Raw genomic sequence first — 26,817 nt, 5'->3', positions numbered from 1 at the left:
GAATCCTAACACTTTCAAGTACTGTCTTCACTTTAAAGCAGTACCTTTATAAGGAGCAGTAAAGTTATATCAAAACAGGCTTCTTCTGTACTCTCATAACTAACAGGGATTTGGCTTGTCTTAAGGCTTCCTGTGCTTTATCGCCTTCTCTCTCTACTCAGTTGCACAATCCTTAAAATATGCTGCACAAAATCACCCCGTGCACAGCTGCTTTTCATTTCAATTTAATCTTAATGCTCCTTACCTGATTCATGTCTATTAAATTGGATTACATTTATTATTTATACTTCTCACACAGCATTTTCATTCATACTGTTCTATGATAATGTTCCCCAATGACTTTTGCAACTAGATGTCCACTCTAGTCACAGTGCACAGGTCTGTCTCTGTCAGGGCTCAATGAGGCTTCCTCTTGAATTCTAAACTGTAACTCTTAGGGAAAATAAATGCTACAACATCCCTCCCTCAGTGACGTCACTGGCCCAAGCCATTTTAATTCCCTAGGTTACAGCTTCCCTTCTGTGAATTCTGAGCTGTTTGGAATTTTGGGCAGCGCTACTAACCCCTTACGTGCAGCGGCAGTGTTCCCAGTTTTTAGTTTCAGGACCATAGCTGCTATTTTCCTGGCAGCTCTACATTGCCTACATGCATGACCTGTCGCCTCAGTTCTCATTCGCACAGGATCCCTCCACATTAGACCCCCCAGGGACAATGAGATTCATCCCCTGACAAGTAAAATCATTTTTTTCCTTTTTGTTGCATTACCTAGCAATGCACTCTAGAGGTCTCACTCTCCTGCACATTCCTGGCCACTCTAACTGGGGGAGGGCTCACTCTCCTGCACATTCCTGGGCCACTCTAACCGGGGGAGGGCTCACTCTCCTGCACATTCCTGGGCCACTCTAACCGGGGGAGGTCTCACTCTCCTGCACATTCCTGGGCCACTCTAACCGGGGGAGGTCTCACTCTCCTGCACATTCCTGGGCCACTCTAACCGGGGGAGGTCTCACTCTCCTGCACATTCCTGGGCCACTCTAACCGGGGGAGGGCTCACTCTCCTGCACATTCCTGGGCCACTCTAATCGTGGGAGGGCTCACTCTCCTGCACATTCCTGGGCCACTCTAACCGGGGCAGGGCTCACTCTCCTGCACATTCCTGGGCCACTCTAACCAGGGGAGGTCTCACTCTCCTGCACATTCCTGGGCCACTCTAATCGTGGGAGGGCTCACTCTCCTGCACATTCCTGGGCCACTCTAACCGGGGCAGGGCTCACTCTCCTGCACATTCCTGGGCCACTCTAACCGGGGGAGGGCTCACTCTCCTGCACATTCTCGGGCCACTCTAACCGGGGGAGGGCTCACTCTCCTGCACATTCCCGGGCCACTCTAACCGGGGAGGGCTCACCCTCCTGCACATTCCTGGGCCACTATAACCGGGGGAGGGCTCACTCTCCCGCACATTCCTGTGCCACTAACGGGGGGAGATCACACTAATGCACTTTTCTGCTTCCAGGTCAGCTTAATGAACAGGGAGTTGCTATATTTGTAGTTAAATTATCTAAAAACAGCTAAATTAGCCCCCTTTCCCTTTCCAGGTCTAAAATTTTCATCGGATTCAAAAGGTTGCCAGATCTAGGTACAAAATCGCTAAATTGGCACCACCTAGCTCCCCAGTCTGTATCGGCTGGGCGGCGGGCAGAGGCTGTTAAGTGCTCCTCCGGCTGTAATTGTTCCTTCAGGCGGGCAGGGGGCGCCAAGCCCTGCAGGCGGCGCCGGCGGAGGAAGCTCCCAGCTCGCCTTTCTTCTCCTCCCTTCCGCTTCCGGGTTTGTTGTAACGTGCTTCTCCCAGTCCGTCTACTGCCACCATGGCGGCGCCGTCCGCCTCCGAGGGCCTCTCCCTGGACCCCCGCCTGCAGCAGGACTTCCAGCAGCGAGTGCGGCGCATGAAGCAGAAGCCCCAGGTAAGTGACCTGCCGGGGGAGGCGAGATCCGCGGCTCGGGCCTAGCTCCTCCCTGGCAGCTCGCCTCTCGCTCCGCGCTGTAACGTTTCCCCGCCACCCCAGGTCAACATCCCCGGGGCCCGGGAGCGCCTCCCCGTCCCGCCGGGATGAAAAACCTTGATACGAGGAAGGAAAGCGGGAGGGTAAGTCGCAGCCTCGGGTATAAGGGCCGGACCTCGGAGGGGGAGACATCGGTGATTCGGTCTCCCTGCCAGCTGACGTTCTCCCCTGTCCTCGGTGTGCGCGCGCTGAAGATCTTTTGCAGTAGGGGAAGTGGCGCATTTGAAAGTTTTTGGAGGGTTTAAGAAGAGCACTGGATTCAATGATGTGATTTAATTCCCAGGCTGAGAAGTTGACTCCTGGCGTGATATACTTGGGGCATCTGCCTAAAGGTCTTTATGAGCCACAGCTCAAGGGTTACTTCAGTCAATTTGGAAGTGTCTCAAGAGTCCGACTGTCAAGAAGTAAAAAGGTAAAAGCTCCTTAGAGCTTAGGATAACCTTGTCTTTTGATCGCGTGTGTTAATTTAAAAAAAAAAAAAAACCTGACTTTTATAGGGAGAGACTTTATCAGTTTGGAAGGCTTACGGTTTTAAACATTAATTAATCTGTATCATCTCTGACCAATTATTGTCAGTGGACTAGCCAGGCACGTCCTGTCTTCTGATTTCTGAAAGTTTACCCAAATTACTTTCTCCCATATCTTAGTGTTTCTCCATCTTTCTCCTGACAGCGGAATACAGAAAGAAATGGGGGCGAGCGCACAGGCAATAAAATTATACTAATTAGGGCCCGTGGTAAAAGGAGGCGCTAGGGACACTAGCGCGTCCCTAGCGCCTCCTTTTTGACAGGAGCGGCGGCTGTCAACGGGTTTGACAGCTGACACTCAGTATTGCTGGCGTAGGTTCTCAAACCCGCTGACAGCCACAGGTTCGGAAACCGGACGCCGGAAAAATTGAGCGTCCGGTTTTCAAGCCACGGGCTGATTTAAAAATGTTTTTTAAATTATTTTTTACTTTTGGGACCTCCGACTTAATATCGCCATGATATTAAGTCTTTCCCGGTGCCGAGAGAAATTAACGCTTACCTTTGGGTAGGTGCTAATTTCTGAAAGTAAAATGTGCGGCTTGGCTGCACATTTTACTTTCTAAATCGCCCAGGAATAACTAATAGGGCCATCAACATGCATTTGCATGTTGCGGGCGCTATTAGTTTTGGAGGGGTTGGACGTGCGTTTTCGACACGCTATTACCCATTACTGAATAAGGGGTAAAGCTAGCGCGTCCAACCGCAGGTTAACAGTGCGCTCCGCTGGAGCACTGTACTGTATCGGCCTGTGAATTTGTAATTGCAGATTTGAGTAATGGGTAGTTTATATAGTACCATTGCTATATGAAATAATTTGCATGATCCAGTGTGCTTAACCTATAGACTTCTAGGTTTAGGTTGGGCCAAAACTAGCAGTTTTGTTGTCCTTTGCTAATAATTACTTTTCCAATAACAAACACACACAAAAAACAATCTCTTGTCCAAGTCTTTTTCTCACAGACTGTCTCGATCTCACTTCATTCTCATTCTCTGTCCAGGGCTCCCCATCCTTACTGGGGGGGGGGGGGGGGGAAATTCCCTGCTCACTCTGGCAATCCAGACTTTAAAAAATCGACACCCCCAATCAATCTTACCACATCCAGTGACCTAAAATGCCTAAATGGAGAAGTTATCCCCAGGTACTCCTGCCCAGCTTGCCAATATGTAAAAATGGCACTGACTGGACTTGTGCAGCAGTACCTTTGTACAACAAAATGGTGCAGACCACTGGGTTAGCCAGTGCTATTTTTATATGTGGGCAGGACAGCAATGTCTGGGGATTGCTCCTGTCCCATTTAGGCATTTTGGACTCGTGGACAGGGTAAGATGGGTTTGGGGGAATAGGGGTGGGTGCCTGCACAGCTGGTGCAAAGCTATTGGGCAGTCTGGCAAACCTTACTGCCTTGCACCCTGCTGTTCCACCTCCATGGCCCTTTCCCTACACAATTGAAAATGACCCTTTAGTGATAGATTTTACATGAAAGAATATTCAAAGTTCGGCCTTCTGACATAAAAATATCACAACAATATGTATATTTACATGCACTGTTGTGCCAGCCAGAAAACCCTGCAAAAAAGACACTTGAACCCCTATGTTAGTAGGTCTATTGTAACGTGTTGGGTGTAGGCTTAGCTCTTAGAAAGCCATGGTAAACTGAGTTACAATTATAATATAGTAAATCTTCCACACCAAAGAGGACCTAAATGCCAGTGGTAACCCTGCATATGATAATGCAACACTGCAAATATTAATCCAGTACCTAAAACATCACTACCTATTAGGAAAACGGAGCAAGCCCCAAGCTTGATCCTTATACATAAACTACACACTAGCAGAATACCTCACCTTAGTCACGTATGCAAAACACAGGCCCTCACCAAATTCAGAATAAAATGACCGTGAAGTACAAACAGAAATGTGCAGACATAAACAGAATTGGAAACTGCAAGAAACCAGACTATGCAGTGCAACAATGGAAAAACAGAAACATTACTATTTTACTGTTGCTCATAAAACAATAGTAAAACCATACTAATAACAAAGAATGAATGTTTCAAAACAGCTGAGAAATAGAATAATTTATTTATTTATTTATTTATTTATTTATTTATTTAAAATTTTTATATACCGACATTCATCCAGGATATCATATCGGTTCACATTGTAACGCAAAAACAAACGCACGGCATGGCGCTTTACACTGAACAGTAAAAACATGATAACAAGGCATTAACGAGAGGGGGGAACAATAATATGGGAAGTTTTGCAATAAAATTATAAACAAGAATTGCAATTATATACATATGTACAAAAGAAAGAAAACTATGAGGTTAATTTTAATCAGGCTAGGAGATAATATGGGGAAGAGAAGGGAGGAGAGCGAGGAAAGAGGGGGGCAGAGAGAAAGAAAAGAAGGTGGCGGAGAAAAGGGGAGGGGAGAGAGGGGCGGTAGAATGGGAAACAGGGGAGGAGTGTGGAGAGTGGGAACAGTGGTGAGGTATAGTGAAAAATTAAGTGTATGCTTTTGCAAAGAGCCAGGTCTTGAGCTTCCGCTTGAAAGATTTGAGGCATTCTTCTTGCCGTAGTTCAACAGGCATTTTGTTCCAGAGGGTCGGCCCGGCTATCGATAGTGCACGGGCTCTTGTGGAAGTGAGTTTATAGAGTTTAGGAGAGGGGATAGGCATGGTTGCTAGATGTGCTAGTCTGGTGGGCTTATTAGACTGGTGTAAACGGAAGGATTCATTGAACCAGTTCATTTCGGGATTGTATAGGGCTTTGTGGATGAATATGAATTTGTGGATGAATATGTGGATGTGGATGAATATGTGGATGAAGATGTGGATGAATATGTGGATGTGGATGAATATGTGGATGTGGATGAATATGAATTAATTAAACTCATAAAAATTATTAAAAAATCTCCCACTCATCAATAAAATATTTCAAAATAGCAGACACATTAAATACCCAATCCTTTAAAAATAAGGATGATAAAATCCCCCGCTGTCCATACCTGAGAATTTTAGATTTATGGTCACCTTGAAGTTGTCGTGGATTAGTGGGAAGGGAGAGGCAGACAATCTCCCTCCTCTCTCTGCCTCATATGTACACGCTCTCTAATTTGTGCACATAGCAGAGATCTCTGTCCTTTCTTTGGCCGTTGGTGGGATGAGTTCCACCGGACCTCTCTTTTCTGCCACCACCCATGCAATTGCATGGTTTGCACACTCAGAAGTGCTGGGCCTGGTTTAGATGAAGATAGGACAGAAACTTTCTCAGGATTAAACAGTGAATAGTGGTTAGCAGAGGGGCACGAGGGCAGAACTGAAGTCATGGCAAACGTTCTTGCTTCCTGCTCCCTTCTGCTGTCACATTAATTGATTGACAGTTATTCTTCTGTAATCTCACCCTCATGTTCAATGATCTGACCACATACCTTTTGAAAGTATGTATTATAGTTTGAGGGGGTTTTTTTTGTTTTGTTTTTTTTTTTTTTGCAGACCGGAGGCAGTAAAGGATATGCATTTGTGGAGTTCGACTGTGATGAGGTTGCTAAGATTGTTGCAGATACAATGAACAACTACCTTTTCAACGAAAGGTTGCTGAAATGTGAGTACTAAACAGCAAATATTTATTCATATTTATAGTTTTAATCAACTTATAAAGTTTGTTTCTTGGTAGATTTGCTTTCTGTGCAGTGGCCTGTAATGGTTATTCTAATTGTAAAATTGCTCTGTACTTTATTCCTGCATGCCATTTTGCTTTTCTTACTTAATGCTGGTCTGATGGCCTCAGATGGGACCAGTAGCCACTATACTGTTGTCTTGTGCCTCCCTCCTTGTTCCTTACTCCCAGTCCCAGGAGTGGTTCACAAATTGTGCCAGACCTCCCTATAATGACTGGAGATGTGAAGGCTTGGGGGGAGGGGAAAGTGAAAAATTTAGACTACAGTTTTCTCTCCCTTGGCCCCCCCTATCCCCAAGGCTTGACATGGACAACTTCCACTTCTAGATATGAGACGGGCAGGAAATTAGATTTTTTTCTGAATCTTTTTTTTTTTCCTCTTTCCAGGCTTTTTACATCTTTAGTCCTGACTGCATGTTGGTGGTAATAATGTGTCCTGTTTGACCTGAGAGTAAAGTCCAAATAATGCATGTTGCGGTGACTTTTGCTCCCTAGCATTGAAATGCTGCGATAGTGATCAGAAATGCATGATCTGAAAAGTTTAATAGGCTCAAACCCATTTTATTAAAAAAAACCAAACCTAAAACACTGTCCGCCAGCATTTCTTCTAGTGGTAAATTTTGCTGCAGCAAGCCCTGAGGCTGTGCTTCTAGCAAAGTAATTGTCTCCCCTATTACTGTAGCGAGAGCTTTACAGATCCCTCCAGCTTTGGTGGCCAAGAGGCCATCTAATGACGGGAACAGATGACTGAGTCAGTTTATTTGGCTTATTTAATTCAGTTTTTAGTTTGGATCATTAAAAATGCTCCTGATGGATTACAGAAAAAGTAAACGTTATATATATTAACGAGCTGGGATTCTTGTAGATCATGTTATTTCTTGTAAATTGAGTTCAGAAGCCAGGAATGAAATTTCATACTAAACTTGACATACTTTTCACCTTTGACCTACATTTTAGCATTTCAGCATATTTTATCATGTCAGCAACCTTCAATGATTCTACAAGTCTAATTAGCGTAAATTCACAGTGCAGTAATAATAGCTCTATAGGAAAACAAAAAAACTTTTCAAAAGTACTTAACACCATACCTGGATCAGAAAATGTCCTTGGCTACTGACCTTGAGCCCCAGCAATCACTGTTTACTGTGCAGTTGAACATTCTGCTTTTCTCTGTCCTTGGGCATCGCAGGTCATTTTATGCCACCTGAAAAAGTGCACGAAGAACTCTTTAAAGGCAGCGAGACTCCATTTAAGAAGCCGACAAACCCAGCAGTGAAGCGGTACAACAAGAAACGGAGTCCAGAGGAGCAGAAAAAGATGACCAAGAGACTGCTGCAGAAGGAGAGGATGTTACGGAAGAGGATCGCCGCCAAGGGGATCGGCTATGACTTTCCTGGATTTGTAAGTAGGGTAGGAGCGAGGGCAGATGTATAGGGAGAAACGTCAGTATAAACAGAGCTGCTATTTCTAAGGTGATTTTAAGTTAAACAGAAAACATCTAGATGTAAAAAATTGCAGATAAAAAATTAATAATATGACTGAATTTGCATTTTTCCATGTATGTTTCTTATTTTTGCTTTCAGTGTAAATTTCTGTATGCAAAAGCTAACATGCAGCCTAAAAATTATTTTTTTATTTATCTCAGTATACTAACACTGCCTGCTTTTGTTCTCTTGCGTGTAGCTGATACTGGCACAAACCATTCATGTTAGCACCAGCGGGGATGTGGAACATACTATGTAGAGAGGCTTGAAATACCTCTCCTCCTCGCCCCTGTCTTTTCTCCATAAATGGGTTGCTCAGAGAAGCTCGCTCTTCCTTCAGGTCCTTCGTTAAGTCATGCTTAATGTACATATATCAGCATTTCCCAATCAGTGTGCCATGGCAGACTGACGTGCCATGGAAAAGTCACTACTGCCTGATGATCAGATCCAGGCCGGCACCTGGACTCTGCTTTCAGCACCTCACAGCAACAAGAGGGCACAAGCAGTGGCTCCTTTCGTAGAACACACAGGGTCATACGTGCTGCTGCTTCCTAGCTACTGCATGAGCCCCGAAATGTGGCAAGTAATGGGCAGCGTGCAGAGTGCACACAGCACATCCTCCTGAGCCTCTTCTTTTGAGTCCATCCAGCCTCTGTCCTATTCCTAGGCTGAGTGAGATTGGTTGAAGGGGGGCGGCGGAGTATGCACTGAACACTGGATGTTGAGCAGTGGAAGAGCTTTGGCTGACACATGCGGCAGCCAAGCCAACTAACCGAGCTGGTTGCCCATACCACACTGACTTCTGTACTTGTATATAGAGAGAGCTGGTCCACTGTGAGGAGTTCGTGTGTGTCTCGGCCTCCTCTCTCCCTTTGTTTTAAAACAAGGGGGCTTTCAGGGTTTCCCAAGTCGTCTTTAAGACACACGCGTTCTCTCCATGTCTGCTTCATAGACGGTGTGCTACGCAGCGTTTTTGGTAACGTAAGTATGTCTCGGGGTTGAAGAGTTTGGGAAACGCTGATATGTATATACAGATTAAATTAAAGCTTGCATAGCATCTGTCTTATCCCTAAAATGGAGCTTGGACTGTAAAGTATTCACCCTTGGGAGCTGCCTCCTATTCTGGCCTGGTCTGGGAGTAGGATTCACAAGTACAGGGAAGAGGGAGGAGGCTTGAGCTGTGGACAGCTTAGTGCGAGCAGCAGTGGGGGTCAGACTTGGGAGCTCTGCTGGGGGAAGTGAAGTTGCTCTGGTATTGACCTGTTTGTGAAATGGACCAGGTGAGGGGGAGAGAGGGGGGTAGCAAGGTCATACATGAAAGCTGTGTAGTGAGATCATGGTTGGAAGCACTAAGGAAATCATGCAAGGATAAGCTTTAGAAAGAAGTATCTTTTGTGTAAAAGCTATATGATTTTGAGAAACATTTTTTTGGCAAGAGGGAAATGTGCTTGATACGTAGGATCTGCCAAACTGTGTCGCACCAAAGGTCCATCTGTTCAGCATCCAGTCTTTGACAGCAGCAAAGAGTAGCCTACAAGAAACAGCATGAGTCAGCTTTCTAGGCATCCTGAATTTATTTGTTTATTGAATCGTTATCTCTTATACTTCTCAGTTGTCATAAATTGTGGAATACTGTCTTCCGCTGAGGAAGCTTTTCTAAGCGAAACACCGGCTGTGTCGGGCTATTTCTCTCAAGATTTACATGTTTTTTGATTGAGCACAGCATGGAACGCTTTATATCACAGTGTTTGCGCGTGAAGTAATTTTGCATACGGAGGTTCTTTCAATCTGAGCACGCCATCAGGCTTGCTGACACCTTCAGTTTGAAATTGCATATTATGCTTAATTGACCCGTTTTTCTGTTTGAATTATTATTTTGGTTCCCTTTGCTATTTTTTGGATTTATCATTGTGGGTTACCTGTTGGCTCGTCGGTGTTCCCAGTACATAAATGCCTGCTAGGAATAGTTCTAGGTTAGCGAACAAAAAAAATTGCTTTACCTTTTCCCACAAGGGTGCAGTTTTTGGGCACAGCCACCAAATATGTGCCAAGGTTTCCTTCCTACCATCACTGTCCAGCTTCCTTTTGAGGAATTACAGCACTTTAATTTTTCTATTTTTTTTTCTTTTTTTACTATTTGAAGCCCAGTCTCTTGAATATTAGATGAAATGGAAGACCTTCCTCAAAGCCCCTTCTTTCGCACCTCATTATTCTCTCATAGGTTTGCAATTAAGCTCCTCTTCCCATTTTGTTCTTGTGTTTATTACTTGAAGGCGTTGCAAAGCTTTACGATGTATATAACCTAAAAATCAGGCCCCTGATGCTCTCGGCTCTTCGGATACATTTCTGCCAGTGGTGGGACTGTCCTAAATTAAAGTTTCTGTGACGTACCTCTGCTTTACAAAATGCTGTACTTGGGAATACTCCTGTATTTGAAGGCCATACCTTTGAGACTTCCAGGTCTTCGAGTGGTTAGGAGGCTTTATTTATTTATTATTTTTAGATTTTTATATACCGGTGTTCCTATATGAAATAAAGATCACATCGGTTTACATTGAAACAGAACATGAAAATTGCCAAAAGGCATTACATAGAACAAGGTTATGAAACTTGGAACAGTGTACGTAAGTTCAAAATTTAACAATAACGTTGTAACATTGATGACCAAAAGATAAAGGAGAAAAAAAAAAAAAAAAGACTTAAACAATTAAGTTGACAGGTCTTATTGAGCATAAAAATTATAACGTATAAGTGAGAAAGTCTCAAGTGTCCTGCAGCAAGAGATTAGATACCGAAGTAGGTAGTGGTATGGAAAATGGGGGTTTGTGAAGAAGATATGTTCTTGCTGGTTGGAGGGGAAAAAATGATGATCATGGTCCTGGAAAAGCTTGGCTAAAGAGCCAGGTTTTAAGTTTTTTTTTGAATGAAGAGTGGCAGAACTCAAGCCGAATGTCTGGTGGGAGCGCATTCCATTGAATGGGGCCTGCTGTAGATATGGCACGTTTATGATGCGAGGATTTTGTTGAAGGTACATAGAGTGTGCCTTTATATGCTCCTCTGATGGGTCTAGAGGAGGAGTGAGGGCGTAGTTGGTTACATAATTGAAGAGGAGAGATATTGTGAATGGATTTATGAATTACGGTGAGTACTTTATATAGGATCCTTTGCTTTATAGGCAGCCAGTGGAGGAGCTTGAGAATGGGGGTGATGTGATCTCTTTTATTCGTATTGGTAAGGATTCTGGCTGCAGAGTTCTGTAGAATTTGGAGGGGTTTGATGGATGAATATGGAAGGCCAAAGAGAAGCGAATTGCAATAGTCGACTTTTGATAGAATAATGGCTTGTAGGACCATCCGAAAATCGTTGAAATAAAGAAGAGGCTTCAATTTTTTTAAGACTTGTAACTTATAAAAACAGTCTTTGGTGGTTAAGTCTTTAGTGGTTAAGAGCAACAACAGAGAACCAGGGAAGCCAGGGTTCAATTCCTCCTCCACCTCTTGGGACCTTGGGCAAGTCACTTTCTCACGTTGCCTCAGGTACCCACTTAGATTGTAAGCTCTTTGGGACAGGGACATTTTGCACCTGCATACTTATCACCATGGTGCAGCACTGCATATGCCCGGTAACGCTCTAAAAAATGTAAGTGTTATTGTTATGGTATTGACCAAACTGGAGCCACTTTGTGTACAGAAGCTTAGATTTGAAACTGCAGGCATTGTGATGGCGTCATTAATAATGTTCCATTCTGCTGGTTTCGGTCATCTCTTTAAGGCTGCGCAGATGGCTGCAAAGAAAAAGGAATGTACAGGACCAGCGACCATCCTTGATATGTCTGTGAACAGTCAGGTAAGGTTACATAATTTGATTGCCGTTTGCTGAATTAGGCAGAAAGACTGTGTGTTACATATTACGGGATTTGGAGGATGCAGGGTCCCCTGATACCGAAGTTATTGGTAAGCCCTCTGGGGAGAAGGGAATACCTACAGTACCCGACTGTAACTTGCCATGAGCTAAATCTAAATAATTAGTGTGACTTTTTTTTTTTGTTTTTAGCTTCTGTTTTTTGGTTAGGTCAGGACTGGAAGTGTGGCTGGGGATCAGTGTCAGACCCTGGGGCAGAGGAAAACGTTTCGGGTTGCTGATGAGCCGTGCTGGAATTAGTTCTGGAGAGAGAGCTGTGCCCTTCTGTTGGTTATAGAAGGAAGCTCAAGATGTGATGTGGGAGAAAAAGGGTGACCTGCTAGATTCCTTGGTGGCAGCAGAATGGGGAAGAATAAGCATTGAACGATTGCATAATAAGTTGGGGGGGAGGGGGGCTCGCCTGGGACCCCTGGAAGTCTGTGCATTGCTATGCAGAGGACCTGAGTTAGATTCCAGGGTCCGTTCTTACAATCTCTGGGCTGGGGAGGCAGCGTTTACAGCTCGGAGATGGAAGGGAATGGGAGTCCAGTCATCGGGCGGTGGTGAAACCTAGTGGCCAGATATAGGGTGAAGTGACTTGGCCAAGGTCACAAGGGGCTTGCCTGGTTTGTAGCCCCTAGGTTCCACTTTCTGTGAGTTCTGTCATCGAAGTGTGAAGATACACATCTTTTTCTGTATCAGAGTTGGAATAGTTACCAAAGAATTCGGTATTGGCATGCGTTAAAGGGGCGCTCATGATTGAGTGAATGCTCCCTTAACGTGCGCCGATCCACCTCTCTGGGGTGCTCAATGCTACATGCAAATGGACTGCCACGGTAAAAAGGAGGCGCTAGGGGGAAATTGCCCGCCCCTAGCACCTCCTTGGCAGCGGGGGCCCGGGAGAGGTGGCTGTCAGCCACTTAGGGAAATGGATGCTCAATTTTACAGCGTCCCTTTTCCTAACCTGATTGCTGGCACACTTTTTTTTTTTTTTGAGACATTTCTAGTCTTTTATTTTCTCCAACTTAATATCGCCATGAAAAGCAGTATTTTCTGCTTTTCTGTACACTTTTTGGGCTCCTCAAGACTTAATTCCAGCTCCAGAGCTGGCGCTAATTTTTGAGAGTAAAAATGTTCACCTCTGACGCAAATTATTACTATTTTTTTTTTTTTTGCATGTGATGAGCGCTATTACCTACGCGCGCGATAGGACGCACGTTTTGTACTCTCTAACCCCTGCTTTACATCAGGGGATATGGACGTGCATCCGAAACGCACAACCAATCACGGGTTAACCGTGCGCTGCAGCCAGCACAGCTTTAGCATCAGCCCAAGCTTTTCTCTTTTGAGACTTATGTTTAATTCTCACAGATCTAAAATTCCTTTTTCCCTGTACGTACCCGGATCAGTCCAGACACCTGGGTTGTGACTCCGCACCAGCAGATGGAGACAGAGCAAAACTTGACGGGCTCCCTACATATAGTAAGGTGCCACCCACAGCCCTTCAGTCTTTCTCTGTCTCCAGCAGATGGGGCAGGTCCACCCACAGTCTCGGTGATCCTTGAGAGTTTTTTGTGGCTTGGTGTAGTCAGTCAGGGATTTATTTCAATTTAAAACTATTTTTGTTAGGGCAGTGTGTTAAAAAAAAAAAAAAGGACAAGGGAGAGAAATTTCTTCAAGGAAGCAAAGAAGAAGATAGAAGTCTCCCGTCGGGGGAGCCTCCCAGGAGGGTTGGAAGGTCCTGAGAGGACCATCCCCTCCAGGTCGAGGCCGCTGCTGAGGGTCGAGGACCCGGCCTGTGTGGGCAGCAGCGTCGGGGGTGACACCGGGGAGCCCGGTTCACTCACCCCCGCTGGAGCTGAAGACGGCAGGACCTCGGCTAGCGGCTAAGTGAAAAAAAAAAAAAATACTGCTCAGCGTTGTTTGTTTTTAGCTTTGCGGCGCCGGCTCTCTCCCTCTTCGCCGTCTCTTCGCTGGTCGGGTCGATCGTTCGCGGAAAGGGGGCACTGGTTGGGGAGCCTGTTTTCGTGTTCGGAGGTCGGTGGCCGCCGGGGAATGCCGAGGGGACGACCTGCCGCGCGTGCGGCTCTCCAGGGACGGGGTCTGCTCCGGCTGCGTCGCAGGTGGCGAGGGCTCGTCGGAGGTCGCCCGGGGGGGTCGATCGCGGGGGGCCCGTTCGCCGTCGCGCGCCGGAGCTTCGGAGGCCGCGTCCTTTGATCCGTTCCCGCTTAGCGCGGGAACGGACGTCCATTTTATCCACCGTGAGGGAAGCCACGAGGAGGGCGCTCCAAGATGGCGCCCAGCCTCCCGCGTTATCGCCACAGCCCAGAGTTTCGGGGAGCCCTAGTGCGGGGGAGGGCTCCTCCGGATCGGAGGGCTCGTTTTCTGAGGATTTTTCTTTATTGATGCAGAAACTGGCGAAATATAAAAAGGCTAGACAGAAGACTGGGAAGGCTTCAGGGGGCAGGAAAGCTCGCTCCCAGCCCCGGAAGAGAGCCGCTAGGACCCGGGACGCCCGGGGGGGACCGCGGGAGAAGAGGCAGCCGTGTGGCGACCCGCAGGAGTCGGAGACGGCGTCCACCGCCTCTTCGGAGGAAGAAGCGTTGTTGGGAGCCCCTGAGGGCCAGGAGGGCCACGAAGACGAGGGGCAGGCCCAGCCGGGAGCCGGCAAGGGGCCGCAGGCGGCGGAGGGTGATGACCCCAAGGTCGTCCGCCTGTTCCGTAGGGAAGAACTTTCTCCCCTTATCCCAGCCATTCTGGACGAGATCGGCGTGGATCCTCCTCCAGTGGAGTCCCGGCAAGGGGTCAAGATGGATCCGGTGCTATTGGGCCTGGCGGGCCCTGCGCTGGCCTTCCCTTTTCACTTCTCGGCCTCAGATATCTTGTTCCGGGAATGGGATACCCCGGAACTGGGGCTGAAGGTGAGTAAGGCTATGGACAAGCTTTATCCCCTTCCAGAGGACGCTCTGGAACTGCTGCGTCTCCCGCGGGTGGACGCGGCGGTGTCAGCGGTTACGAAGAGGTCCACCATCCCGGTTACGGGTGCTACTGCCCTCCGTGATATCCAGGATAGGAAGCTGGAGGTGCAATTGAAGAAGATCTTCGAAGTGTCCGCACTGGGAGTGCAGGCAGCCATTTGTAGTACATTTGCACTGCGAGCGGGGCTCCGGTGGGCACAAGTCCTGCAAGCGAACGCCGACCTCTCCTCGGGGGAGGCTGCTCAGGCGGACAACTTGGAGGCGGTGATTGCCTACACCGCGGACGCGATGCACGATTTAATCAGAACTTCGGCCAGAGCGATGGTGTCGGCGGTCTCGGCGCGTCGTCTCCTCTGGCTTCGCAACTGGGCGGCTGATGGAGCGTCCAAGGCCCACTTGGGGTCCTTACCTTTTAAGGGAAAGCTCCTGTTTGGCAAGCAGCTGGACGATCTGATGCAGTTCCTGAGCGAGAACAAGGCGCTTAAGTTGCCGGAGGATAGGCCCAGGTCGCGGTCGTCCTTTTCTGCCAGGAACAGGTTCCGGTCTAACCGCCGGCAGCGGCCGCAGAGGGCATCGGGGTCGGGCCAGTCCTACCGGTCCGGCTCGGCTAGATCGTCCTCCTGGTCTTAGTCCTTTCGAGGGAAGAAATTTAACAGAACCGGTGGACCCTCGTCCGGCTCGGGGTCCAAGTCGGCCCAATGAAACGAGACGGGGTCCATTCCTCGTTGCCTCCAGCCCTCGTACCCTACATGGGCGCGAGGCTCACATTGTTTTACGAGGCATGGACCAGAATAACTTCCGACCAGTGGGTCCTCGCTGTGATAAGAGGCGGTTACGCGTTAGATTTTGTTCGGCTCCCAGTGGACAAGTTCCTCGTCTCACCCTGCAAGGCCCTCGTCAAGCGCGCCGCTGTCCGGACCACCCTCCGGCGTCTAGAAGACCTGGGCGCAATTACTCCTGTTCCGCAGGATCAGCGGGGCGAGGGAAGGTACTCCATTTACTTCGTGGTCCCCAAGAAGGATGGAGCGTTTCGGCCCATTCTCGATCTAAAAGGCGTCAACCGGTGCCTGCGGGTACCGCGGTTCAAGATGGAGACGATCCGCTCGGTAATTGCCGCGGTTCGTCCGGGCGAGTTCCTCGCTTCTCTGGACCTCACGGAGGCGTATCTTCACATCGGGATTCAGCCGGCTTATCACCGGTATCTGAGGTTCTGCATCCTGGGCGGACATTATCAGTTCAGGGCTCTTCCCTTCGGGCTCGCCACGGCTCCACGCACCTTCACCAAGGTAATGGTGGTGGTGGCTGCGCAGCTCCGGAGGGAAGGGCTGCTGGTGCACCCTTACTTGGACGATTGGCTCATCCGAGCCAAATCGGAGGCCGAGTGTCGGCAGGCGATTGCCAGGGCCCTACAGCTCTTGCGATCTCTCGGTTGGGTAGTCAACTTTTCCAAGAGTCATCTGCAGCCTACGCAGCGGTTGGAGTATCTGGGGGCCCTGTTCGACACCGAGAGGGCCATGGTGTCGCTGACTCAGGAGAGAGTGGTCAAGCTCCAGCGACAGGTGCGACATCTCTTGTCCATGCGGTGCCCGCTGGTTTGCGATTACCTGAGGGTCTTGGGTTCCATGGCATCGACCCTCGCTCTGGTCCCTTGGGCGTTCACTCACCTGCGACCGTTACAATCAGCGTTACTTTCCCGCTGGAAGCCGGTTTCGGAGGAGTTTCATCTTCCGTTGCCTCTCACGCCCTGTGCCAGGGCCAGCCTGCACTGGTGGCTCTCCCGAGATCATCTGACATGCGGGGTGTCTCTGGTCATGCCCACCTGGACGGTAGTGACGACGGATGCCAGTCTACTTGGCTGGGGGGCAGTCTGCGGAGGCCGCTCGGTCCAAGGTCAGTGGTCGAGCCAGCAGTCGAGGTGGTCCATCAACCGCTTAGAGACGAGGGCGGTGGCATTAGCCCTGCAAGCCTTTCTGCCGTGGATACGGGGCCAGGCGGTTCGGGTGCTCTCGGACAACGCCACCACGGTGGCTTATATCAATCGTCAAGGGGGCACGAGGAGCCAGCAAGTGGCGGAGGAGGCAAGGCAGCTCATGTTCTGGGCGGAGCGACACCTCAGCGGCTTGGCGGTGTCTCACATCGCAGGTGTGGACAACGTGCAGGCGGATTTCCTCAGCCGGCATCGGCTGGATCCAGGCGAGTGGAAGTTACCAGACATGGCGTATCGCCTCATCTGTGCCAGGTGGGGAACGCCACGCCTGGACCTGATGGCCACCGCTCGCAACTCAAAGGCCCCACGGTTCTTCAGCCGTCGGAGGGAACGGGGCGCAGAAGGGGTCGATGCTCTAGTGCTGCCCTGGCCCACGGACATGTTGCTATATGTGTTTCCCCCGTGGCCTCTGATAGGCAAGGTTCTTCGCCGGATCGAGTTACATCCGTCGGACGTGATCCTGGTGGCGCCGGAGTGGCCAAGGCGCCCGTGGTTTGCGGACCTCATTCAGCTGGCGGCGGAGCCTCCGCTTCGGTTTCACGGGGCTGCATCTCTTCTTCGACAAGGGCCCGTCTGTTTAGAGGATGCGGATCACTTTTGTCTCGCGGCCTGGCTTTTGAAAGGGCGCGCTTGAGGACTAAGGGGTACTCCGAGGCAGTGATTGCTACCTTGTTGAGGGCTCGAAAACAGTCTACGTCCTTAACCTATATGAGGGTGTGGACGGTTTTTGAGGACTGGTGTAGTACTCATGAGGTGGATCCTGTACGTCCACCGGTGCCGGGAGTCCTCGCTTTTCTTCAAGAGGGCCTCTCGAAGGGGCTGGCCTGGAGTACCCTGAAGGTCCAGATAGCCGCGCTTGGTTGTCTGAGAGGTAAGGTTCGCGGAGTGTCCTTGGCGTGTCATCCGGATGTGGTGCGTTTTCTCCACGGGGCTAAGCATTTACGCCCTCCTGTACGGAATCCTTGTCCGTCTTGGAATTTAAATTGCGTGCTCTCGGGGGAGCACCGTTTGAACCTCTTAAGCGGGCGACGCTGAAAGATCTTACTTTGAAGACCGTGTTTCTAGTAGCCATTACGTCTGCTCGGCGGGTCTCGGAGTTGCAGGCCTTGTCCTGTCGGGAACCGTTCTTGCGATTTTCGCAGGGCGGAGTTTCCCTGCGGACTGTTCCGTCCTTTTTGCCTAAGGTGGTATCCTCTTTTCACTTAAATCAGTCCGTGGACCTTCCCGGTTTTGAGGTCAGGGATCACATGGACAAGGGGATGAAAGAGTTAAGGAAGCTCGACGTTCGCAGGGTTCTGCTTCGTTACCTGGAGGTTACGAATCCCTTCCGGGTTTCTGACCATCTGTTTGTTCTCTGGTCCGGGCCTCGCCGGGGGTCTGCGGCGTCGCGGGCCACGATTGCGCGTTGGCTCAAGGAGGCTATTAGTTCCGCATATCTTCTGCACGGTAAGTTGGCACCTAGGGAGCTTCGTGCGCATTCCACTCGGGCGCAAGCCACGTCCTGGGCCGAGGTCTCTCAGGTGTCCACGCAGGAGATCTGTAGAGCTGTGACGTGGAAGTCGTTGCATACTTTCACAAGGCATTACAGACTTGATGTCCAGGCATCTGAGTCTCAGGGGTTTGGGGCGAGTGTCCTCCGAGCGGGACTCTCTGCTTCCCACCCTCGGTAGTTTGCTCTGGTACATCCCAGGTGTCTGGACTGATCCGGGTACGTACAGGGAAAGGAAAATTAGTTCTTACCTGATAATTTTCGTTCCTGTAGTACCACGGATCAGTCCAGGCTCCCGCCCGTCTGTTAGTCACGATGAAGAGAGAGAGAGTCCGCTCGTTTGGTTATTCGTGCTGTAATTGTTCCAGTTCTTGGAATAAAGCCGCTTGCCTCTGGTCTGCTTTTTTCTGTTGTCAGCCAGGGGGTGTTTGAATTGGTTTAAAATTGTTTTAGTTAGTCAGTCGGGCACTGGTTTTGCTTTGACAGTTTGTTCGACTGAGGGGCTGTGGGTGGCACCTTACTATATGTAGGGAGCCCGTCAAGTTTTGCTCTGTCTCCATCTGCTGGTGCGGAGTCACAACCCAGGTGTCTGGACTGATCCGTGGTACTACAGGAACGAAAATTATCAGGTAAGAACTAATTTTCCTTTTTTTTTTCCTTCTGATTTCTTTGGGACTAGAAAATACCTTGAATGAAATCCTCCTTTGATTTTTTTTTTTTTTTTTTAACCTTCTCTGTTGCCTCTTTTTGTAACGGAGATGCTCTTTCTTCCGCTAAAAGCTTCTGATGATCCTTGTGAACATTTCAGTTCCTGGGGCTCTTGTAGTGGTTGAGCATGACAATTTAGAAAATCTCCCTCCTCTATGATTTTTAATACCCATCTGTCTGTTGCTCGCCTCCACCTTTGCATAAAATGCCTGATTATCTCCTCCACTGGAATGATATTTCCTGCTTTGTCAATGCTGTGGGTGCCCTGGATGTCCCTGATTTATCTGTGTCTCTTGTGATCGTCCTCTTCCTCCTCCTCATCCCTTAATGAATGTTCTGCTGCTGTTGGTATTGAGGTCGCCCATATGCAATAATTATATTCATACTGATTGTATCTTCATCTTGGGTAATAACTATAAATAAGCTCTTCTATAACTGTAGTAGCTAGATTTTCTTTTGTGCTGGTTCTTTGTTTGAGATAGTTAACAACGTTTGCATAGTTTACTTTTTATTGTATTTACTGTTTGTTACTTTTTGTCCGAATACATTTATCCCCTGAACAAGGAGCATCAGTGATTCTTTTGCAAACATCCCTCGATGCTTTTAGTCAGCCCACCTTCTGATCTGTGCAGGAGATGGCCCTACCCAGTGGAGGGGGGTTAGAAAAAAGTGCTCCTACGAATTGTTCTGCAGTTCATACTTAGGTTTTTGGAGGGCAGACGTGAGCCATTTTGTATCTGGACTGATGATTTATTAATGAGTAGTAGTTTTACAATAAAGATGGGTTTTAGTTTGAAATGTGGGTCAATGATTATCCTTCTGGGCTCCCTACCTACGTCACATCCGTTGGTTTCTCCTAGTCGGTGTGTCATTTCAGTTGGTATTTTGTAACGTTGTTGAGTATACCTGCTGTTTTTTATTTGCTAGCTGATTGATAAGTGGGAAAGTTTCCTTGCTCTATCTTTTGGCAACAATGAAAAGAGAAACAAGGCACTAGGCATCATAGTGGATAACACATTGAAATCGTCGGCTCAGTGTGCTGTGGCAGTCAAAAAAGCAAACAGAATGTTAGGAATTATTAGAAAGGGAATGGTGAATAAAACGAAAAATGTCATCATGCCTCTGTATTGCTCCATGGTGAGACTGCACCTTGAATACTGTGTACAATTCTGGTCGCCGCATCTCAAAGATATAACTGCGATGGAGAAGGTACAGAGAAGGGCGACCAAAATGATAAGGGAATGGACCAGCTCCCCTATGAGGAAAGGCTGAAGAGGTTAGGGCTGTTCAGCTTGGAGAGGAGACGGCTGAGGGGGGATATTGATAGAGGTCTTTAAAATCATGAGAGGTCTAGAACGGGTAGATGTGAATCGGTTATTTACTCTCTCAGATAATAGAAAGACTAGGGGGCACTCCATGAAGTTAGCATGGGGCACATTTAAAACTAATCGGAGAAGAGTCATGGACAGATCCAAGATGGCTGCACGCTGAAAGTAGGAGCGGAGCGTTTTCTTGCAGCGTGGCTTAAACTATTTTCCTAACGCCAAATTCATGCCTCCGAAACGCAAAGGGAAGATAAGGGTTTTCCCTTCTATCCCCCCACCAGTGCTAGCTATGCAACAAGAAATCACCCGGTACCTCCATTCACCAGGAACACTTCCAGGAGTCGAGGAATCCTTGGAGCAAAGGTTGGAGAGAGAAGCCTTAGCCCCGGAGGAGACTACCCTGAGTCCAGATCTCAGACCAGCCCCGGTGAGGACTTCAGTTTCAGTTTCGTTGTTTCAACCCGACCCGTTCTCTGAGGGAACACCTTCCGGGGTTAGTGCAGTGAATACATCTTTACCCGCTGCCTTACAGGCTTTGACACCATCGGTGGAGACCCCGAGTATACAGACGAACGAGGAGCCAGCGGTTGCTGGCCTGGGAGAAGGGGCAGCTGGGGTAAGTAACTTTGGAAGCGGCCTGCAGCTAACACAAGAATCTACCCTAGAATTTAAGCTCCTAATGATCCCTGAACGGCCTGAAGTCGTCACCAATGCTGCTATATGGGACTTGCTGGTGGGGGTTGCTACCTCTATAAATACTTTAAACAAGAAGGTTGATCTTTTAGCCTCACAAAATAATCAAGTGAACACTGATCTACAAAGGAAAGTTGAAAATATATCTGTAAAAGTTTCAACATTGGAAGTGAAGGAGCGTGAAAATGAAAAATTTAAAGTGGCTGTGGTGAAAAATAAAGAACTTTTGGCCAGAAGAGTAGAAACTCTTGAAAATGCCTCTCGCTCCTTAAATATAAGGATTCTAAATTTCCCAAGAATAATGGGTGAAACACCCTACTTTTCCTTTAAAAGATTTCTACGTGAAATTCTGTGTTTTGAAGAAGGAAATTTATCCATGATTAATAAATGTTATTTTCTGCCAAGAACTGCTACTAACAGAATTAATCTTCAAGAAAACTTAACAGAAACTTTAGAAAGTTCAACAATCGAGGTTTTGGACAGAGCAACTCTACTGGTTTCTTTAGTTTCACTAACAGACGTTCAGGTCATCATGAAAAATTATTTTAGGAAATTTCCAACTTCCTTTCTAAATGAAAATATAAAAATTTTCCCAGATCTTTCCTCCTTTACCCAAGAACGTCATAGAGCCTTTCTAGCCCTACGACAAGAAGTTATTTCTTTAGGTTTTACCTTTATGTTAAAATTCCCTTGTAAATGTCAGGTAAAGAAGGGGGTCTGGGGTATATATTTTTTTCACGGTTGATCAACTAAAATCCTTTATTCAATCTAACACACCCATAACCTCATCTCCAATAAATGTACCTGGTTCGTGCACATTTTCCTTGTTAAATATTATTCATAATTTTTGAATACCTCTCTTAGTATGTTTCGGATCTAACAGTATTCAATTATATTGATTTATGGATTTAATGGAAATGTCATGTTTATAATGAATTATAGAAACATAGAAACATAGAAATGACGGCAGAAGAAGACCAAACGGCCCATCCAGTCTGCCCAGCAAGCTTCACACGTTTTTTTCTCTCATACTTATCTGTTTCTCTTAGCTCTTGGTTCTATTTCCCTTCCACCCCCACCATTGAAATATCTAGCTTGATTAGTTAGGGGTAGTAGGGGTAGTAACCGCCACAATAAGCAAGCTACACCCATGCTTATTTGTTTTACCCAGACTATGTTATACAGTCCTTATTGGTTGTTTTTCTTCTCCCCTGCTGTTGAAGCAGGGAGCTATGCTGGAAATGCGTGATGTATCAGTCTTCTCCCATGCTGTTGAAGCAGAGAGCCATGCTGGATATGCATCGAAAGTGAAGTATCAGGCACATTTGGTTTGGGGTAGTAACCGCCGTAACAAGCCAGCTACTCCCCGCTTTGTGAGTGCGAACCCTTTTTTCTTCTCCCCTGCCGTTGAAGCAGAGAACTATGCTGTATATGCATTGAAGGTGAAGCATCAGGCTTATTTGGTTTGGGGTAGTAACCGCCGTAACAAGCCAGCTACTCCCCTCTTTGTGAGTGTAAATCCATTTTTCCACATTTCCTCTTGCTGTTGAAGCTTAGAGCGATGTTGGAGTCACAGTAAGCATGTGTATGTTTATTGAATAAGGGTATTGTCTCCAGGCAGTAGCCGTCATTCTGGCGAGTCTCCCACTCTTCATTGGCGGCCTCTTGACTTTATGGATCCACAGTGTTTATCCCACGCCCCTTTGAAGTCCTTCACAGTTCTGGTCTTCACCACATCCTCCGGAAGGGCATTCCAGGCGTCCACCACCCTCTCCGTGAAGAAATACTTCCTGACATTGGTTCTGAATCTTCCTCCCTGGAGCTTCAAATCGTGAATTGTTTATTACTTAATGTAATTTCAATTTATGATTTATTTCTTTGACATCCATATTGTTTGCCGTAATTGCAAAATATTCACATTTTTTGTAATTTAAAAAACTGATAAATAAAGAATTAAAAAAAAAACAAAAAAAAAACTAATCGGAGAAAGTTCTTTTTCACTCAGCGCACAATTAAACTCTGGAATTTGTTGCCAGAGGATGCGGTTAGTGCAGTTAGTGTAGCTGTGTTTAAAAAAGGATTGGATAAGTTCTTGGAGGAGAAGTCCATTACCTGCTATTAATTAAGTTGACTTAGAGAATAGCCACTGCCATTAGCAATGGTAACATGGAATAGACTTAGTGTTTGGGTACTTGCCAGGTTCTTATGGCCTGGATTGGCCACTGTTGGAAACAGGATGCTGGGCTTGATGGACCCTTGGTCTGACCCAGTATGGCATGTTCTTATGTTCTTAAGGAAGTGAAAGCCATTCTTTATGCTTGGTTTTTCTAATACTTTTCAACTTTGATCTCCATTGAAAAGTGACCTTGACTATCGGATCAAGATCATTTTCAGTAGAGTGTGTGTCAGACCTGTGCTTCACGTTCTCCTTCCCACCCTCTCCAAGATGCAGTCCGATTGGCAAATTTTCACAGAAGTTACTGTGCTATTGGACAGATGTTTGACCCATCCCCTGGGGCGTTCCCTGGTTATCCTGCTAAACCAGTCCAGATGCATGGGTTTATACCACCCTGCCACAGATGGAGACAGAGAACCATAGGGGTTGACTTTAAAAGGTTCGTGCACGCATGGATGTGCGGATTTTATAATCGAGCGGCGATAAAACCAGGCCTTCCCCCGTTCCCTCCCAGTCTGCTGCAATTAAGGAGCGGACTGGGAGGGAACTTTCTTACCCCCCCCTACCTAAACTCCCCCCCCCCCCCCCAAAACATGTCCCAGAAACTTAGTTTCTTTGATTTAATACTTACTGCTCCCCTGGAGCAGAAGTAGTTTGCGCACGCTGGCTGACTGCTGGTGTGCGCTTCCCCGGGACAGCACTAATAGCTGCTGTCCCGGCCTGCCCCTTTTTCAGGGCCTGGCCGTTGAGCGCGTGTCAGCACTTGTGCGTGTGGCCGAGCCATTTTGAAAATGTGCACAGCGCACACAGGGCCCAGCCACATGCATAAGTGGCCCTTTTAAAATCCACCTGCTCTCTTTCCAGTGACAGCATTGCTAGTACTAAAGAGAGTGCAGCACAGGCAACGTGCCAGTATTCTTTGTCTCCAGCAGTTGGACACTTGTTCGGACTGGTGCAGCAGGATTTTAGGCACATCAGTCTATCCTTCATCCCTGTAGTTGAGCTGGTTCACTGACCAGGTGTTCAGCAATTGGGGTTTTATTTTGACCCTCTATTGACTTATAGAAAGCAAATAAATTGGCTCATTTGGGTATTTTAAACTAAAACAACTCGGACATATCCCAGACCTCTAATTGAGCAGTCTGATTTTCATACCATAGTGACTATGGCATAGTCCAAGCTTTTATTTTAACAACAGGACTATGGAAATTAGAGATGTGAATCGGAACCAGAATCGGTTCCGATTTCAGTTCCGATTCACATCTCTATAGTTGTGAATCGGAACCAGAATCTGATCCGATTTCAGTTCCGATTCACATCTCTAATGGAAATTGTTTTTTTGGGGGGATTCCAAAAATAGGATGTGAGCATTACAGCTCCTACAAAATTCAGCAGCCAGGATGGTTTTGATTGCCAGATGGCGAGAAGCTGTTACATCAGCTTCACTGATTTCCCGTGGAATAGAGGAACTAAATTTAAGATCTTATCCCTTATGGTTTAAATCAGGTCATGGAGTTGCCCCATCACCTCTAAGTGATCTTTTTAAAGATTCATGTTCCTAACAGAAGGTTGCGTTCAGTCAGTAGGAGATATCTTGAGATGCCTTCAGCTAAGGCTATACATTTCCAAGATACTAGGTAACGGACACTATCCATTAGGGGTGTTGTGATTTGGGACAGGTTAACGGACAAGGTTCGAGGAATAACAGAATTTAAACTGTTTTGAAAGATAGTAAAGCTGTCTTATTTAGAGAAGTATTTTTTTTTATAAGATTGAGTCCTTTAGTCATTTTAATGTTTGCTGATTTGTTTTGTAAATCTGTTTTTGTGTCAGTTGGTCCCATGGTCTGTAGAGGCCATCATTAAACACGTTTTCTTGTTTTTCCAAGTACTTTACCTTCTGATGTTTGAAGCAATTACCAGACCCTGGGGAAGATGAAGAATCTCGACAGCTTTCTGTTAGTTTGAAGTAGTTCTTACTGTTATAAGATGATCTGACTCTCTTTTTTGCTTTGCTGATAGGCTTCTACCCCAGTCTGCACACCTTCCATGATCGAGCGGCGGAAACTTCTACAGACAGGCAAAGATGATGAAGAAGATAATGAGATAATACTCAGACTGCCAGCAAATGAAACGGGCTCTCCGAAAAAGACCAAAAGGACCCCCAAAGTGCAGAAGAAAATAAAAGCAAAGAAACAGAAACTGCAGGCAGAGTAAATGAGAGACCCCAGAAGCTGCAGATGTGATTTTTTCCTAAATTCTGCTGCAGGCAGCATCACAAGGGATGAGATTTTGAAGCCTTCTCAGGACTTCTCTGGGATAGACTTTGGTATCCAGCACCTTGTGCTGACAGATTTACACGAAAAGTTGTCCACATCTTGGGGAAAGTAGCAGACAACAACTTAGCCAACATATCAAAGCTCCCCAAGCATGAAAACGAATTAACTTGCAGTCAGAAAGGCCATATTGGCTTTTGGAGACCCAGGCTCAGTTCTTTCCAGTAGGGACTAGCTGATACCATCGGAAACCTGGCAGGAGCCCCCTCGCTGGGGGCCGTCTGTGTGCTCGCAAACCTTGTTAATCAAGGCTGCTGCAAGCATGTTGTGCCAGTGATCTGCTTGACAGCAAAGATGGTTCATTGGAACTGTACCATAAGTTAAAGGCATAGCATCCCAATTACATTAAAAGGAAGACTTTTTTCTCTAAATGTTTGTCTTTTTTTTCCCCTGTATCTAAACTTTAATTTAATTTTTTTTTTTGGAGGGGTGTGGTGGCTGGGTACAGTGTTTAGTGTCCCTTAAATGACTTCTACATCCCATTTTGGGCAGTTGGCTACAGAATGTTTTGAGCTGTGTTGGACCTGCTCTCCCTTTCCCCAGACAGAAAACCACAAAAAAGGCTAGCCAGCTACGCAAAGGTGAAAACAGTCTGAACGGTGGCTTAGGAGAGAGAAACAGCAACGCACAGTTCAAAACCCAGTCAAATAGTTTTAAATAAGAATATCTGATGGAGACATTGTCACTTACAAAAAAAATTGTAGTATAAAGCCCATATAAGAAGTAAATATATAAATAAAAAGGACAAAGAAGAAATACTAATGAACACCCAACATGGCCATGTTTTGGCAGATTAGCTGAATCGGGGGGGGGGGGGGGGCTTAAATACTAAGATATGCACAACAGACACATACAAAAATGTATTAAAAAATATTGCTCTTGAAATTTCATTGTCCGCTTTTAGAGTCTAACAAGACTGCTCTGTCCAATTAGAGGCTGGTTTCCCACTTAATATATTCCTCCTTTTGATACGGTCATCATGTGGATTCTTGCAGCAGTTCCTGAAGATGATGGTCAAAAGCTGTTAAAACACCAATTGGAAAAGAGAGAGCTGAGTGATTGTTCCTGTAAGCAGGCACTAGTGACCCTTATGATTTAGAAGTGAACTGCAGTAAGGCTGGGACCCACCTCTCAGAATTTTGGAAGCAAAATAGTAAAGCAAATGCAATTGCTTGTACGTAAGCAACTTTTTTTTCCTGTAAAAGGAACATAAGCGGTCTTATGCTAACTCCCTTTATTATGTTGTTTGCCATTTCCGGCAGGCCTGGTGAGGTGGTAAATAAATAAATATTAGAAGTGCCACGCTGCATCTGGGTCAATTGCAAGTACCTGGCAGCTGCTACTGGGGAAGTCCATTTCTTTACTGCTCAGGTCTGTCTGGCTAATAGTTAATAGTTCTGTCCTCCCAGAAACTTGCAAAACCATTTTTAAAAGCAGCTATGTTATTAACTTTGACCGTAGCCTGTGGCA

General features: G+C 46.9%; 1 protein-coding gene across 1 annotated transcript; it reads left to right on the top strand.

Annotated features, from left to right (window-relative positions):
• Positions 1–1,700: 1,700 nt before the first annotated feature.
• On the top strand, positions 1,701–25,718 carry NIFK (nucleolar protein interacting with the FHA domain of MKI67). The gene is made up of 6 exons (XM_029605204.1): positions 1,701–1,961; positions 2,344–2,472; positions 6,089–6,197; positions 7,462–7,673; positions 11,528–11,602; positions 25,034–25,718. The coding sequence occupies exons 1-6, from the start codon at positions 1,866–1,868 to the stop codon at positions 25,226–25,228; spliced, it is 816 nt and encodes a 271-aa protein (XP_029461064.1). The 5' UTR covers positions 1,701–1,865; the 3' UTR covers positions 25,229–25,718.
• Positions 25,719–26,817: the final 1,099 nt, after the last annotated feature.

Source organism: Rhinatrema bivittatum, chromosome 6, assembly GCF_901001135.1.
Source record: "Rhinatrema bivittatum chromosome 6, aRhiBiv1.1, whole genome shotgun sequence".
Lineage (NCBI taxonomy): Eukaryota > Metazoa > Chordata > Amphibia > Gymnophiona > Rhinatrematidae > Rhinatrema > Rhinatrema bivittatum.
The sequence above is the reverse complement of the archived record's forward strand: the minus strand, read 5'-3'. Positions and strand labels throughout refer to the sequence as shown.

What these genes read in the sequence shown, in the direction of transcription:
- NIFK (XM_029605204.1), top strand. Translation starts at nt 1,866, where the DNA reads ATGGCGGCGCCGTCCGCCTCCGAGGGCCTCTCCCTGGACCCCCGCCTG. An exon ending in GCATGAAGCAGAAGCCCCAG is followed by an intron (nt 1,962 to 2,343) that starts GTAAGTGACCTG and finishes TTTAATTCCCAG; the next exon opens with GCTGAGAAGTTGACTCCTGG. An exon ending in CAACGAAAGGTTGCTGAAAT is followed by an intron (nt 6,198 to 7,461) that starts GTGAGTACTAAA and finishes TGGGCATCGCAG; the next exon opens with GTCATTTTATGCCACCTGAA.